Source organism: Piliocolobus tephrosceles, chromosome 6, assembly GCF_002776525.5.
Source record: "Piliocolobus tephrosceles isolate RC106 chromosome 6, ASM277652v3, whole genome shotgun sequence".
Taxonomy (NCBI): domain Eukaryota; kingdom Metazoa; phylum Chordata; class Mammalia; order Primates; family Cercopithecidae; genus Piliocolobus; species Piliocolobus tephrosceles.
In genome coordinates, this window is record NC_045439.1 from 141,434,123 (window position 1) to 141,450,249 (window position 16,127).

At 49.5% G+C, this 16,127-nt stretch overlaps 1 protein-coding gene and 1 pseudogene across 2 annotated transcripts in view; one reads left to right on the forward strand and one right to left on the reverse strand.

Annotated features, from left to right (window-relative positions):
- The window catches only part of CLN6 (CLN6 transmembrane ER protein), a 19,714-nt gene extending 14,868 nt beyond the window's left edge, over positions 1–4,846 (reverse strand). The window contains exon 1 of one of the 2 annotated variants that reach the window (XM_023220736.1): positions 4,601–4,846. In XM_023220736.1, the coding sequence (XP_023076504.1) occupies positions 4,601–4,683 (83 nt within the window). In that variant the 5' untranslated portion in view covers positions 4,684–4,846. The remainder of the gene's footprint in view (positions 1–4,600) is intronic. The other variant, XM_023220737.1, reaches the window with a different exon arrangement.
- A 6,131-nt stretch (positions 4,847–10,977) lies between these two features.
- Positions 10,978–16,127, forward strand: part of LOC111548281 — a 9,465-nt pseudogene continuing 4,315 nt past the window's right edge.

Genomic DNA, 16,127 nt, shown 5'->3' on the forward strand with positions numbered 1-16,127 from the left:
CAAAACAAAAGCAACATAAGAAAACAAATTTAGGCCGGGTGCCGTAGGGTGCCGTAGCTCACGCCTGTAATCCCAGCACTTTGGGAGGCCGAGACGGGCGGATCACGAGGTCAGGAGATCGAGACCATCATGGCTAACACGGTGAAACCCTGTCTCTACTAAAACTTCAAAAAATTAGCCAGGCGCGGTGGTGGGCGCCTGTAGTCCCAGCTACTCGGGAGGCTGAGGCAGGAGAACGGCGCGAACCCGGGAGGCAGAGCTTGCAGTGAGCCGAGATCGCGCCACTGCGCTCCAGCCTGGGCGACAGAGCGAGACTCCATCTAATTAAAAATAAAAATAAAAAATAAAAGCAAATTTAACTGTTAAACATTATTTGGCTCTGTTAGAACAATATTTATTAAATACATGGCTTAAATAATATACACATTATATATTAATTTTCAATGTTTAGAGTCAATCCACAGATAAAACATGGAAGATAATTATGGTTTTAAAGCAGCAGATAATTATAGTCTACTTTGATAACATGAAAACAGAGGACAGAAATTGTAGGAAAGGGTGACGAAAGCTAAAGTTTAGGGTAAGGGACTAATATCCTCTTTTTATTTTTTAGTTTTTGAGACAAGGTCTTGCTCTGCTGCCCAGGCTGGAGTGCAGTGGCACAGTCATGGCTCATTGCAGCCTTGACCTCCTAGGCTCAAGCAATCCTCCCATCTCAGCCTCCTGAGTAGTTGGGGCCACAGAAAGGCATGTGCTGCCACACACGGCTAATTTTTAAAAATTTTCATTTTTTCTAAAAGGAATCAAAGGCTGGGCACAGTGGTTCATGCCTGTAATCCCAGTACTTTGGGAGGTCAAGGTGGGTGGATCACCCGAGGTCAGGAGTTAGAGACCAGCCTGGCCAACATGGTGAAACCTCATCTCTAGTAAAAATGCAAAAATTAGCTGGGCGTGGTGGCAGGCACCTGTAATCCCAGCTACTCAGGAGGCTGAGGCAGAATTGCTTGAACTCAGGAGGTGGAGGTTGCAGTGAGCCGAGATTGCACCACTGCACTCTAGCCTGGGGGACAAGAGTAAAACTCCGTCTCAAAAAAAGAATAAAATGAAATAAAATAAACCAAGAAATAGCAGTTGAGTGTAGTTTTTAAGAGTGTGGACTTGGCCGGGCACGGTGACTCACGCCTGTAATCCCAGCATGTTGGGAGGCTGAGGTGGGCGAATCACAAGGTCAGGAGTTTGAGACCAGCCTGGCCAACATGGTGAAACGCCATCTCTACTAAAAATACAAAAAATTAGCTGGGCGTGGTGGCAGGCGCCTGTAATCCCAGCTACTCGGGACGCTGAGGCAAGAGAATCGCTTGAACCTGGGAGGCGGAGGTTGCAGTGAGCCGAGATCGTGCCACTGCACTCCAGCCTGGGTGACAGTGCGAGGTTCCATCTCAAAAAAAAACAAAAAACAAAAAACAAAAAAAAGAGTGTGGACTTTGGAGTCTATTTGGGTTCATATCCCAGCTCTGCTTCTAACCAGATCTTCAGCAAGTCACTTAACTTCTTGGGCCTCGATGTCCTCATTTGTAAAATGCAGATAATAGTAGATCCTATATCTCTCTCTTTTTTTTTTTTTTGAGACAGAGTCTCGCTCTTGTTGCCCAGGCTGGAGTGGTGCGATCTCGACTCACCGCAATCTCCACCTCCTGGGTTGAAGTAATTCTCCTGCCTCAGCCTCTTGAGCAGCTGGGACTACAAGCGCACGCCACCATGCCTGGCTAATTTTTGTCTTTTTAGTAGAGACAAGGTTTCTCCATGTTGGTCAGGCTGGTCTTAAACTCCTGACCTCGTGATCCGCCCACCTCAGCCTCCCCAAGTGCGGGGATTACAGGAATGAGCCACTGCGCCTGGCCAGTAGATCCTATGTCAAGGGTTGTGGTTTAATTAATATATGCAAAAACTTAAGAGCAGGGCCTGATCCACAGAAAGTGCTACATAGTGTTTGCTATTGTTATAAGCCTATTATTTGAAAATACAAATTTGACTCTGGTAAAAACAGCTAAAAGAAGCTAAGGTGATTGTCTCTGGTGCCAGGGAAGGGTGGAACAGGGACTGCTGCTTTTTAAAACTTGAAGTTTTTGTTATTGGATTTATCATGGGCATTAATTATAATACTTCTTTCTTTGAGACAGAGTCTCACTGTCGTCCAGGCTGGAGTGCAGTGGCGCGATCTCGGCTCACTGCAACCTCCGCCTCCCAGGCTCAAGGGATCCTGGTGCCTCAGCCTCCTAAGTAGCTGGGATTACAGGCATGGGCCACCACACCTGGATCATTTTTGTATTTTTTAGTATGGACGGGGATTCTCCATGTTGGCCAGGCTGGTCTTGAACCCCTGGACTCAAGTGATCCACCCACTTTGGCCTCCCAAAGTGCTGGGATTACAGGCCATGGCACCCAGCCTAATTATAATACTTTCATTATAATACAAAAACTGGCAACAAAGCAGGTTACCTTAAGAGGCAGTGAGCAAAGCACAGATGCAGCAGAGGAAATCCAAGCATCCTAGGAACTGGACAGGATGATTCTGCCTACTGTCTCGAGCAGCAATTATACTGGGAATGGGCTGAGGCCACGCTGTGGGGGGCAGAGACACCCTGGGAGACAGAGAGTTCACGCCTCACACCACCCCCTTGGGAACACCCTGGTTAGTGGGGAGCTCACACAGGAGAAGAGGGACATCACTCCTTAGCAGCCAAAGTAGAGTCGTAAGAGCAGAGCCCATACGTCAGAAACCCTGGGTTTAGGCCCTGGTTCTTGCCAGCAAATGACGTAACCTCTCTGGGCCTCCATTTCCCCATCCGTACATTGGAAGTGACATCTGGCAGCTCATTGTCAAGACTGCATAAGATGCTAGACATGGGAGCCCACACAGGAGATAAAGTGGTGACCGTATCTGAGACCCACAGGCTGTTCCCCCTGGGCTGTCACAGTTCCAGGCAGTCAGTGACCCCCAACTTGGCGAGGGTTCAGAACAGAGACATTCCACAGGCAGAAGAGGCTCCCTGGAAGAGGGGAGCTGGCAAATGGGTTGGGTGGAGGCCACAGCAGAGATGAAACCACTGGACACGGTGCGGTGTAGACAGCCCGGGGACTCAGCCAGTCAGGCTCCTCAGACCATCTGAGCCTGTTTCCTCATCAGTAAAATAATACTTAATTCACAGGCCGAGGGAGACAGGTGAGCTACAGTACGCGGTCTATGGTCAGTACATTGTTTCTAAGTGAAGACGGACACGGTCCACAGCTGCTCAGCCCGCATGTCCTCAGCAGCAGAAAGGAGCCATCCCTTAGCCCAAGCGCTCAGACTTCTCCCTTCATCCAGGTCGTACCAAAAACTTCCTAACAAGAACTTTGCGCATTGCCAGTGCTCAGAAACTTCCCACGACTCCGCAGTGTCTACGGGATAAAGACTATTTCCTTAACCTGTCACCTAGGACAGCAACTAGGGTGAGACAAGAGAGGCCCCCAGGGCCCAACCAACATTTGCGGCGGCACTCACTGTCACGGCTGTGCGCCTACCCCTAAGTTTTGCACTCTAGGCCCTCACTTGAGTCCTAGACTTGCTGCAATTAAAGACCCTTCACAATCAGTCTGCATCCTCCTGTCACTTTTACAGCCGGAAAGCTCCAACACCACTAAACTCCTTGCCTTTCCCTACTGTTTCCGTGGCTGGAACAGCCTGTCTTCCCTAGGTCCCCTACCGAGTCCTCTGAGACTCAGCTCAAGTGCCACTTCCTCCAAGAAGCCCTCCAAGATGACCTCTCACTCCCACGTGGGCTCTGTCTCTCCTCGTCCCTACTGGACGGCAAGCCTCTCCCACCTTCACCCTGCCCACCCCCTTACTGCCTGGCACAGAGCTGGGCACACCACAGGCGCTTAAAGAATGCCTGCTGAATGCAGTGAATGTTTCTTGTCAGTAAAACGGGACGAAGGTAGAATGGAGCTCTGCTCGTCCCAACCAGATTAAACCAAAAACTGAGAAGGGATCCTCATTCATTCTCTGGAGGGGAGCTTCCGCCCTTCTCCGCTGTCTCTTCCATTACATTCGCACATTCTTGGGTGACCCAGGTCAAGCAGAGAGCCTCCTGATTAACTGCAGAATCAAGTCCTACTCAGGGCTGGAGGGACCCCGAGAACGCGAAGGTGGTGCCCAGAACTTGCGGATGAGTTGGGGGCCCGAGTGACCAAGTGTGTGTGTCCCCATCCCCCTGGAGGGCTCTCCCAGCGCAGCGGCTGTCCCGGCGCCGGCCCGGGTGGCAGGGGAGCGCGGGAGGGGCGGAAAACCCCAAACTCCGGGCGGGGGCTCCTCCCACCCGAGCAACTGCGAAGCGGGGAGGCAGAGCCTCGCTGGTCCCCGGGCTCCCCAGGGGAAGAAGGAAACGCTGAAGCGCCGCCGCCAGGGTAGCGCGCCTCCAAGCCCCCCGCACTAGGCTCCGCCCCGGCCCGCGCCGCACACGAGGTACCGGCCCGGCAGCCCTAGGAGCGTCACGTGGCCGGGCCCGAACCCCCAGTGCACAGGCGCCTAGCCCGCACGCTCCCCGCGGCGCGCGCCCACCTGGCCTGCAGGAAGGAGGCGCCCAGCTGCGCGCCCGGGCCTCCAGCCGCTCCCGGGTGCTGCCGCCTCCGCGCCGCCTCCATGACTGCCCCGCGGGCCTCTCGGCCCTGCCTTTCTGAGGAAGAGACCGGTTCAGCCCGGCTGGCACGGCGGATGCCGCCGCAAATTCCCAGCGCGGGGCGGTCCGGGGCGGTCTGGGGCGGGCGGGCGAGAGAGCGCGGCTCCCGGGAAGAACGGGCGGGGCTGCGGGCCCGGGGCGGGGCGGAGGGGAGGGAGGCGGGGCAGGCTCCGCGAGGGGAGGGCCGGGCGCGGCGAGTGTGGCGTCCTCGCGGGGCGGTGGCTTATGGCCTGTCCCGTGACCACCAGCGGGCTGGGATGTGTTGGGGTCCCTTGCTTGCCTGGGTACGGGAATCTCTGCCTAGGGTGACTGAGGCCTGGGTGTTGGGCTGGGGCGGGGTAGGGACCTGGAGATAGACTAAGCTGACTCTCATGCACCCGGGGGCAGAGGGTGATGTGGGATTTCCCTTGTTCTTGCGGGTGGAGGAGAGGAGGCAGGACAGGAGACCTGCACGTGTAGCACCCGCGTGGTGCAGCACGTGGGTTGCAGATGTTCTAGTGAGGGGCCTGGGTTGCTGGCGGTGATAGTGGGAAAGAGCGAGTTTGTGACATCTAGAGTCGTGTGGGAGGTACGGTGACTGGGTCCCTGGATGTGGCGGGTGAGGAGAGAAGAGTTCAGGCAGTGGCCGGATTCTGCCCCTGGGTGGATGGTGGAGGCACCCCCCGGGAAGTGGGCTGGAGCAGATTTCGTGTAAATAAAGATTCATCCTTAAACGCATTAAGCTTGAGGTGGGTCAGGAAGGCTGTTGGACCGGTAGTCTGAAGCTGAGACGAAACCTGGGAACTAACCCAGCGGAGAGGCTCGTGAGTCACCGGAGCATACATGACAGACAGAACCTAAGGGGACAGAGTCCTCAAATGAAAAACAGAACCAAGGGTCAAACCTGAGAACCGCCTGCAGGGCAGATTGCCAGGACTTCATTAGTGGTACCACTTTGAACTAGCTGTGATGCGGGCAAATGGCTCAACCCCTCTCAGCTTCAGTTTACTCATCTGTAACAAGAAGATGCCTATTGCATCTACTACACTGGGGTTGTGATGACTAAATGAAACCCTTAGCAGAGAGCCCCGCACTGGTGGACTAGTTATTAACAGTAGCCCCTCTCGGGACCTAAGGTTTCCCTCCACAGAAAGCTGACCTTCCACACCACTCTCAACGTCACAAACTCTCTCCTTCCATGGTCTCTGTCAGCAGCCCAGCCCCCTCACTACCCTCCATTGTCCCCCACCATCCCCGTGCTATACCAGGCACACGCTACATATGCAGGTCTCTAGTCCTGCCTCCTCTCACCCAGCCCTCAAGTCGCTGCAGAAGCGATATGCCTCATGGAAGGGATGTGCCTCAGATGCAAATGCAACGTGCCCTTCCCCTGGCCAGTATCTTTGGTCTGCTTCCCAGACCGTGAGGGGTCTGAGTTATGCCTATTTCTATTCTATTTTCTTTCCTGTCTTTCTTCTTGGGAGATTTTTATTGGGTTTGTTTCTTTCCCCTTTGGTCAGAACCTGCATGTCCTTTCTTGGCTGTGGGAGGCTAGGGCTGCCTGCCTGGGAGTCATTTTCCATCAGCCCCATCCTGGGCTCTAGCAGCCCACAGGCCACACCTCAATTCCCACCCCAGCCCTCTGAAGAACACATTTGCTTTAAAGCTTCCTTTGTTTCATTTGATCCACACCAGGTCATAAGGAGAGCAGGTGATGTCTCTGTTTTGCAGCAGAGAAAAACCTAGGCCCTGAGCTGAAATAGTGTGCCCAAGGGTCAGCCAAGGACAGCACTCAGACCAGGCCCCAGACTTAATTCTGGTGAATCTGATCTACACATCTATCTCGGTATACACCAGAGAAGAAGGATTGAGGCTTTCCGCTCTGACCCCAATTTCTTATCCTCTGCAGGCTTTGCAAGCCTGCTGGGCTCCAGAGGGAGGGGCATGCAGTGCCCATGATGTCATCATCGATTTAATAACACTCAGAGGTGGGCTTCCAGCCATCAGAGGATGAGGCTGTGTGGAGGGAGCCTTTCTAGCTCATTTAATCCTCCAATCCCTTAAATACAAACACATCTGCCTTCTTTCTGGAGTCTGCTGCTGCCCTTTGAGTGGAGGGGAGTCCAACCTGGCAGGGGCCGGGCCTTTCTGAATGAACAAGATGAGAATTCTCCCTGTCCGGTGGGATTATCAGCCCCCTCCCTTTCCCATCTCACCAGGACACTTTAAAAACACCATCTTCATTAGCTCTTTAAGTTGCATGGAAACTTGGGTGAGGAGAATAGAGTTAACCTGAGGGGTACACATTTTCAGGATCTTGTTTGTAATTATCTGAGAGCATGGACCCTGCACATCAGAAGGGAGTCTAGTCTAAGCTCTCTGCGCTACAATTTCAGTGACCAGCATCAAGAAATCTTTCAGCTGAGAAGGTCCTTTGGTATTATGCATCTTGGTGGTTTTGACTTTTCTTTTAGTAGAGATTCCTGCTACTTTTCAATCATAGCTGTATCCGATCTTTTTTTTTTTTTTTTTTGAGATGGAGTCTTGCTCTGTCACCCAGGCTGGAGTGCAATGGCACGATCATGGCTTACTGCAACCTCTGCCTCCCAGGTTCAAGTGATTCTCCTGCCTCAGCCTTCTGAGTAGCTGGGTCTACAGGCATGCACCACCACGCCTGGCTAATTTTTGTACTTTTAGTAGAGATGGGGTTTCACCATGTTAGCCAGGCTGGTCTCTATTCTACTGACCTCGTGATCTGCCCACCTTGGTCTCCCAAAGTGCTGGGATTACAGGTGTGAGCCACTGCACCAGGCCTGTATCAGATACTTTTAAATGTACCGCCTAAGATGCATTAGACATACCCGTCTTCCAGCTCCTTGCCACTTGTTTTGTCCAGCTGCTGTGACAATTGACTTCACCCAGGCAGAATTCAAGTGCATCTCCTCTCCCCTTGGCCCCACACCCTTGACCTCAGAAGTGCAGGAGTGTTGGACACTCCATGGAGTGAACTTTGACTAGCGAGAGACAGGGATTAGCAAATAAATTTTTCTCTCTTCATTTTTCTGGACAGACTGGCCTAAGTTCCAAGTTCACACAGCCACTTCAAATAAGGTCCTGGGCCGTGCACAGTGGCTCACACCTTAATCCCAGCACGCTGGGAGGCCGAGGCAGGTGAACCACATGAGGTCAGGAGTTTAAGACACACCAGGTGTCGTGGCGTGCGCCTGTAATCCCAGCTACTTGGGAGGCTGAGGCAGGAGAAATTGCATGAACCCAAAAGGCAGAGGTTGCAGTGAGCCAAGATCACGCCACTGCACTCCAACCTAGGCAACAGAGCAAGACTCCGTCTCAAAATAAGTAAATAAATAAATAATAAAAAGGTCCTGTAAGGTCTAGCATCCGGACGGAGTGGTGGCCAGCTCCGCAGTGCACTCTCCTGTGTGCCCTCTCTCCTCCTCTCACTCCTCCTTGTCCTCACTTCCCCTTCCCAGCCAGCGCACTCCCCCATACAGTGTTAGCGTACACGCTGCTCTGCTCTGCTTCTTCAGAAAACTGGGCTAAGACAAAGATCTTTCCAGGATGCTTAATGTATGAAACACCTACAAGCGGGGATGCCCTGGGATGCCCTGAGTGAAGAGAAGCAGGGCCCCAGGTGCCCTCTCTTCTCCCCTTATGGTTCCAAGGCCATGGCCAAGGCACCTCCAAAGGGCTCCCTGGAAAGCTTTGATATTGCCTAATTCCATCATTCTGCAGCTGAAGAAAATGAAGCGTAAAGCCACACAGCGAGTTAGAAGCCAGGCCAGAATCCAGTCTCCACTCCTAATCCAGTACCCTTTCTATCCAGTCTCTTAAGAGCTTTTGAAAATCTGTCTTTCCTCAAAACATCTTCCCACACTGCCCTGCCACCAGAAGGCTTTGACGGCCCCTGCTAGACTGCAACTACCATCTGAGAGACATGACACACAGACTCCTGAATCCAGAGGCTGGGACTCCAGAAGGCAGATAGAGGAAGTGGGACCAGGAAGGCTCAGTTACTTTGGAGAGACATAGCCAGGAGGGGCCTGACTAGGGATCTCAATGTGTGGGCGACAAGACTGCACGGTGAGAAGGCTGCACAAGAACAGGCAGCAGGGGACTGGGGCACTGGGAGGAGATGGAGACTGTCTTTCTGTGTCAACTGGTATTGCCTGCAGGACACTCCCCATCCGGCTGAAGAAGCTGGGAGGGTGACCAAAAGTCACACTGTGGGGAGACAGAAGAAGGTATTTGCCCCAGGTTGCTTTAATTCAGATTCTTGTGGTTGTGATTACTAGAAACAACGGGGGACAGATTGATGACAAAAGGGGATTTCTATTACAAGGATTCAGGGGTGTCTTAGGGAATCTAAGCATAAGGATGCAGTTGGGCCTCAGGAACTAAGAATGGTGCTGGGACTTTGGGAGCCCAAGAAGTCACCACCAGCAATGCTGTTTCCATGTCATCCTTCTCTCTCCCTGCAGACTGGTTTTCCTGGCTTCCCAGGAAATACAGCAGCCGATGGCCTCAGTCAGCAGCTCCCAAGTTTATCTTTCTTCCATCCAAGAGATAAGCAGAATGCTGCTGGCCTTTTCTGGGGCCCAATTCAAAATTCCCGCGGAGGGATTCTGATTGGATGGCTTGAGCCAATGCCCACCCTGAGTCAGGCGGTGTACCGATATGGCTGCTCCCTCTCTAACCAGACAGCCAAGGGAAGGAGAAATGTACAGTTCACGGCCCTGAGTTTGCACATTTGAACAAAAGCCCTAATGTAGGAGATTCTGTGCTCTATTTCCACCCCTTCATGGAAGAGATCACTGCCTTATACATGTGGCTATAAATTCAGACCCTGCCCAGAAGCCTGCCGTCCCCATGACAGCCCAGAGCTGAATTGCTCTCTGCTAGCCCCTTCCCCTCCCATCTGCTGCTGAGAGCTGGGAGAAGCTGAGAGGCTCCCAGGGCCGTCCACCGTCCTCCCTTTTTCCTTACCATTTCTTTTACTCTTAACAGTTGACAAAGGCCGGGCGCGGTGGCTCACACCTGTAATCCCAGCACTTTGGGAGGCCGAGGTGGGCAGATCATTTGAGGTCGGGAGTTTGAGACCAGCCTGGCCGACATGGTGAAACTCGGTCTCTACTAAAAATACACAAATTAGCTGGGCTTGGTGGCAGGTGCTTGTAATCCCAGATACTTAGGAGGCTGAGGCAGGAGAATTGCTTGAACCCGGGAGACGGAAGTTGCAATGAGCCAAGATTGCACCGCTGCACAACAGCCTGGGTGACAGAGTGAGATTCTGTCTAAAACAAACAACAAAAAAATAAAGACAAACAAGCAAAACCAATAGACATGTATTGTACAATTCCTGCATGCTAAACCCTGATCTCAGTGCTTAATGTGTGTTATCTCATTTAATCCTCACAGTAGCCCTAAGGGATAGAGCTAACCTTGGCTCCTGCTTATAGATGAGTTAACTTAGGTACAGAGAAGCTGAGTCATCTGCCCCAAACCACACAGCCTGTCCGTGGTGTAGTCACAGGTGGACCTGGGCAGCCTGCCTCTGGGACCTGCATTCTCCAAAAACCACCACACAACTGCCTGAACAGACAGGCCATGGAGGCTGGAGGGAGGTCTTTCCACAGCCACGGTGAGCCATGGGTAATATCTGCTTTGAAATTGTTTCAGAATTGTCAACCTGAACTCTATATAGTCAAACTTTGGAATTTAATCACTTATTAGGGAGCTACAGGAGACCCACAGCTGTTAGTCTTTAGAGAATTTTGGCAGGACATGGAGGCTCATGCTTGTAAGCTTAGCACTTTGGGAGGCCAAGGTGGGAGGGTTGCTTGAGGCCAGGAGTTCAAGACCAGCCTGAGCAACATAGTGAGACCTCGTCTCTGCAAAAAAATTAAAATATTAGCTGGATGTGGTGGCACACAGCTGTAGTACCAGCAACTCAGGAAGCTGAGATGGGAGGATCACTGGAGGCCAGGAATATGAGGTAACAGTGAACTATGATGCATGCCACTGCACTCCAGCCTGGGCAACAGAACAAGACCTGGTCTCTAAAATAAAAATAATAATAATATGGTCCCATCTAGGTTAATTCAGGGCTATGTAATCCTGGAAACTCCAACCAGATTCTCTGAGCCTTGGTTTCTTTATCTATAAAATGGGCATGATCACAGCAGCATCCTCCAAGGTTATTGGGAGGCTCAAATAAAGTGGTAGAAGCCTGATAACTATTATTGTTCTGATGGCAAGAAACATGGCATGCTCTGGAAAGGCAATTTTTAATCCAGAGGAAGTGGTAAGATTAAAAGTTTAGCACCAACATGGAGGGTGTCTGGAGGACTTCCTGGGTCCCCTCCAGCCCACCAGGTGGTTCAGTGTGCCCCTCTTCAGATCATAGGAATGGCCCTGAATTTCTTTCTTGGCTTTGATTCTATGGACTCTTGAAGCAGAAAACACCATATAAAGTTCTGGTTTTAGAAGCCTCACTTAGAAGCTAAGTGAGAACGAATTTCACTCTTTGAGAATGAGTTTCCCTCTTATTGCCCAGGCTGGAGTGTAATGGTGTGATCTCGGCTCACTGCACCCTCTGTTCCCCGGGTTCGAGCAATTCTCCTGCCTCAGCCTCCCAAGTAGCTGGGATTACATGCCAACACGTCCTGCTAATTTTTGTATTTTTGGTAGAGACAAAGTTTCACCACGTTGGCCAGGCTGATCTCAAACTCCTGACCTCAGGTGATCCACCCGCTTTGGCCTCCCAAAGTGCTAGGATTACAGGTGTGAGCCAACACGCCTGGCCAGAATTCTTCTGAAGCCCACTGACCTGCCAAGAAAATGAGTCTAAGAACAAATTCAGGTAGACTTGACTAGTCTCAGGTTTTACTAAGAGATAAATACCTCAAGTCACATCATTAAAAGTAAATTGGCTCTACTGAGGCATAATCTACATAAAATAAAACATTTTAAGTATGATTTGATGAGGTTTGGCAAATGTATATTCTCATGTAGCCACTGTCACAGTCATGATAAAGAATAATTCCTGGCCGGGCGCGGTGGCTCAAGCCTGTAATCCCAGCACTTTGGGAGGCCGAGACGGGCGGATCACGAGGTCAGGAGATCGAGACCATCCTGGCTAACACGGTGAAACCCCGTCTCTACTAAAAAATACAAAAATCTAGCCGGGCGAGGTGGCGGGCGCCTGTAGTCCCAGCTACACGGGAGGCTGAGGCAGGAGAATGGCGTAAACCCGGGAGGTGGAGCTTGCAGTGAGCCCAGATCGCACCACTGCACTCCAGCCTGGGCAACAGAGCGAGACTCCATCTCAAAAAAAAAAAAAAAAAAAGAATAATTCCTTGACCAGTCGCAGTGGCTCATGCTTGTAGTCCCAGCACTTTGGGAGGCTGAGTCAGGCAGATTGCTTGAGCCCAGGAGTTCGAGAACAGCCTGGGCAACATGAAAAAACCCCATCTCTACCAAAAAAAAAAAAAAAAAAAAACCCAAAACAACAAAAAAAACCCCCAAAATTATCTGGGGGCAGTGGCACAGGCCTATAGTCCTAGCTACTTGGGAGGCTGAGGTGGGAGGATCACTTGAGCCCAGGAGGTCGAGGCTACAGTGAACCAAGATTGTGCCAGTGCACCCCAGCCAGGGGTACAGATTGAGATCTTGTCTCAATAATAATAATAATAATAACAATAATTCTGGCCAGGCACAGTGGCTCATGCCTATAATGCTAGCACTTTGGGAGGCTGAGGTGAGAAGATCACTTGAGCTTAGGAGTTTGAGACCAGCCTGAGCAACATGGTAAAACCCGTCTCTACAAAAAATACAAAAATAATTAGCCAGGTGTGGTGGCGTGTGTCTGTAGTGCGAGCTACTAAGGAGGATGAGATGGTGTAACTGCCCAAGGGGTTCACCTTGCCGGCTGCCTAGACAGAGCTGGTTCATCAAGACAGGGAAATTGCAATAGAGAAAGACAGCCATGCAGAGCCAGCTGTGTGGGAGACCGGAGTTTTATTATTACTCAAATCAGTCTCCCTGAGCATTTGGGGAGCAGAGTTTTTAAGGATAACTTGGTGGGTGGGATGAGCCAGTGAGCCAGGAGTACTGATTGGTTAGGGATGAAATCACAGGGAGTCGGAGCTGTCTTCTTGCGCTGAGTCAGTTCCTGGGTGGGGTCACAAGATCAGATGAGCCCGTTTATTGATCTGGGTGGTGCCAGCTGATCCATCAAGAGCAGGGTCTGCAAAATATCTCAAGCGCTGATCTTAGGAGCATTTTAGGGAGGGTCAGAATCTTGTAGCCTCCAGCTGCATGACTCCTAAACCATAATTTTTAATCCTGTGGCGGCTAATCTTAGTCCTTCTACCACCCTCAAGCTCCTGGCAGACACTGATCTTTCTGTCATCAAAGTTTTGCCTTTTCTTAAATTTCATATTCCTGGAGTCTTGCAGCTTTCTCTGGATGCTTTCACTTAGCGTGATGCTTTTGAGATTCATTCATGCTGTGTCAGGAGCTCAGTTCCTGCTGTTATTGAGTAGAATTCTACTGTTTGGATGTACCACAGTTTGCTAACCCATGCACCAGCTGAAGGGCATTTGAATTGTTTCCAATTTGGGGCTAGTATGATAAAGCTGCTAGGAGAACATCACTGACAAGTTTCTGTGTGAACACCTGTTTCATTTATCTCGGGTGAATACCTAGAAATGCCATGGCTGGGTCATACAGTGAGGTGATCTTTAACTTTACAGGACACTGCACACTGCTTTCCAAAGTAGCTATACCATGTCAAATGATCTTGTGATGGTTAATACTGAGTGTTAACTTGATTGGATTGAAGGATGCAAAGTATTGATCCTGGGTGTGTCTGTGAGGGTGTTGCCAAAGGAGATTAACATTTGAGTCAGTGGGCTGGGGAAGGCAGACCCACCTTTAATCTAGGGGGCATCATCTAATCAGCTGCCAGTACAGCTAGAATATAAAGCAGACAGAAATACGTGAAAAGACCAGACTGACCTAGCCTCCCAGCCTACATCTTTCGCCTGTGCTGGATCCTTCCCGCCCTCAAACACTGGACTCCAAGTTTTTCAGTTTTGGGACTCAGAGTGGCTCTCCTTGTCCCTCAGCTTGCAGATGGCCTATCATGGGACCTTGTGATTGTGTGAGCTAATATTTAATAAACTTTAATAGGATATATATATATATATATCCTATTAGTTCTGTCCCTCTAGAGAACCCCGACTAATACAGATCTTTAATCTTAAAAACTTCAGATACTCTGCCTGGTAGTAGCAGTCAGGAAAGATTCCCTTCTGGGTTTATAGCAGTAGGTAACCATAGTAATATCCTCTTGATGGAGAGAATCAAGTTGAGCATGTAACTCTCATGGCCTGGAGACTTTTCATCACTGCAATGTGAGAGGAAAGCTTTAAACTGGGTCATCCACCCCCGCCCTTATCTCTCATGCTCCCTTGCCCTTCCAGGATTTTCCTGTGTTGGGCCCTAGCCTGAGTGCTGAGAACAGAATCAGGTCAAGGCAGTCTATACATAATATATGGATTGTCTGGGAATTAGGTTTCTACCTAAAGCAAAAAGCCCCAGTTGTCTGACTTTAAATTAACTATTCATTTGTTTGGCCACAGGATCCCCCATCAAACAATGGGCAAGTTATAATTCTAAATGGACCCAGCAGACAAAGCGGGATCCCTTTCTCTAGCTGTGCAATTAACCAGAGGCAGTTCTCAGTTACCCAATTAGTGAATAGGCATTTGTTAAGCTGCAGCAGGATAAGGCATACACCAAACCAATATTTCCTGCAACCCTGACTGTGCTCCCCTGACAGCTCCATGCGCATTGGCATTGCTCCATGACAGATGATTAAACAGAAACTTGGAGATGGGAGTTAACCTGTTCAAGGTAACCCAGCAGAAGCCAGAGTGGACTCCTGTGTGTTTCTGCTATGCTGCTCCTGTGTCCTGGAGAACCAAGTCTACCATGCATGAAACAAGGCAATCCAGTTTTTCAACCAGAGCAGTTCTGAAAACAGCTGAGTAAACTGACCACTGCATAAGATGGTGCTTTCCTCATAAAAACACTGTTTGAGTTGGGAGTTTGTTACTGATTAAGGTCTTGACACAGGTGATAAAAATCTCATATAAATAAAGTTATTATGAATAGATACCCTTATAATACTTTGTTAGTAAAACTATGCTCAGTGTTTACGAGACAGGCCTGAACACATGGTAGATATTAATTACATAAGCTGGCCTATTCCACTGCAAATCTTTATGCAACTTGACAAACTTTACTATGTCTTTAATAAAATTTAAAACCAATATGCTAACAATGGTGAATGATAAACTTTTTTTTTTTTTTTTTTTTTTGAGACAGAGTTTTTGCTCTTGTTGCCCAGACTGGGGCACAGTGGCACAATCTCAGCTCACTGCAACCTCTACCTCCCAGGTTCAAGCAATTCTCCTGCCTCAGCCTTCCAAGTAGCTGGGATTATAGGCGCCCACGACCATGCCCCGCTGATTTTTTTGTATTTTTAGTGCAGATGGGGTTTCACCATGTTGGCCAGGCTGGTCTTGAACTCCTGACCTCAGGTGATCTGCTCATCTTGGCCTCCCAAAGTGCTGGGATTACAGGTGTGAGCCACCGTGTCCAGCCTACTGGACATTTCATTAGAAATCCTTTTGTGTGTGTTTAGAAAAGCACTGGGGAAACGATTCAAATGGCTTTGGATTCTTTATAAAAGCTGGGCTGCAAAAGCTTCTTAAGCTGATAAGCAACTTCGGCAAAGTCTGAGGATACAAAATCAATGCGCAAAAATTGCTAGCACTTCTATACACCAACAACAGACAAGCTGGAGCCGAATCACGAACTAACTTCCTTTCACAATTGCCACAAAAAGAATAAAATACCTAGGAATACAGCTAACAAGGGAAGTGAAGGACCTCTTCAAAGAGAATTACAAACCACTGCTCAAAGAAATCAGAGATCACACAAACAAATGGAAAAACATTCCATGCTCAAAGATAAGAAAAATTAATATCGTGAAAATTGCCACATTGCCCAAAGCAATTTATGGATTCAATGATATCCCATTAAACTACCATTGACATTCTTCACAGAATTAGTAAAAACTATTTTAAAATTCATATGGAACCAAAAAAAAAAAAAAATAGCTCAAATAGCCAAGGCAATCCTAAGAAAAAAGAACAAAGCTGGAAGCATCATGCTATCTGACTTCAAACTATACTACAGGGCTACAGTAGCCAAAACAGTATGGTACTGGTACAAAAGCACATAGACCAATGGAACAGAATAGAGAACCCAGAAATAAGACCTCACAACTACAACCATCTGATCTTTAAAAACCTGCCCAAAAAAAAAAAAAAAAAAAAA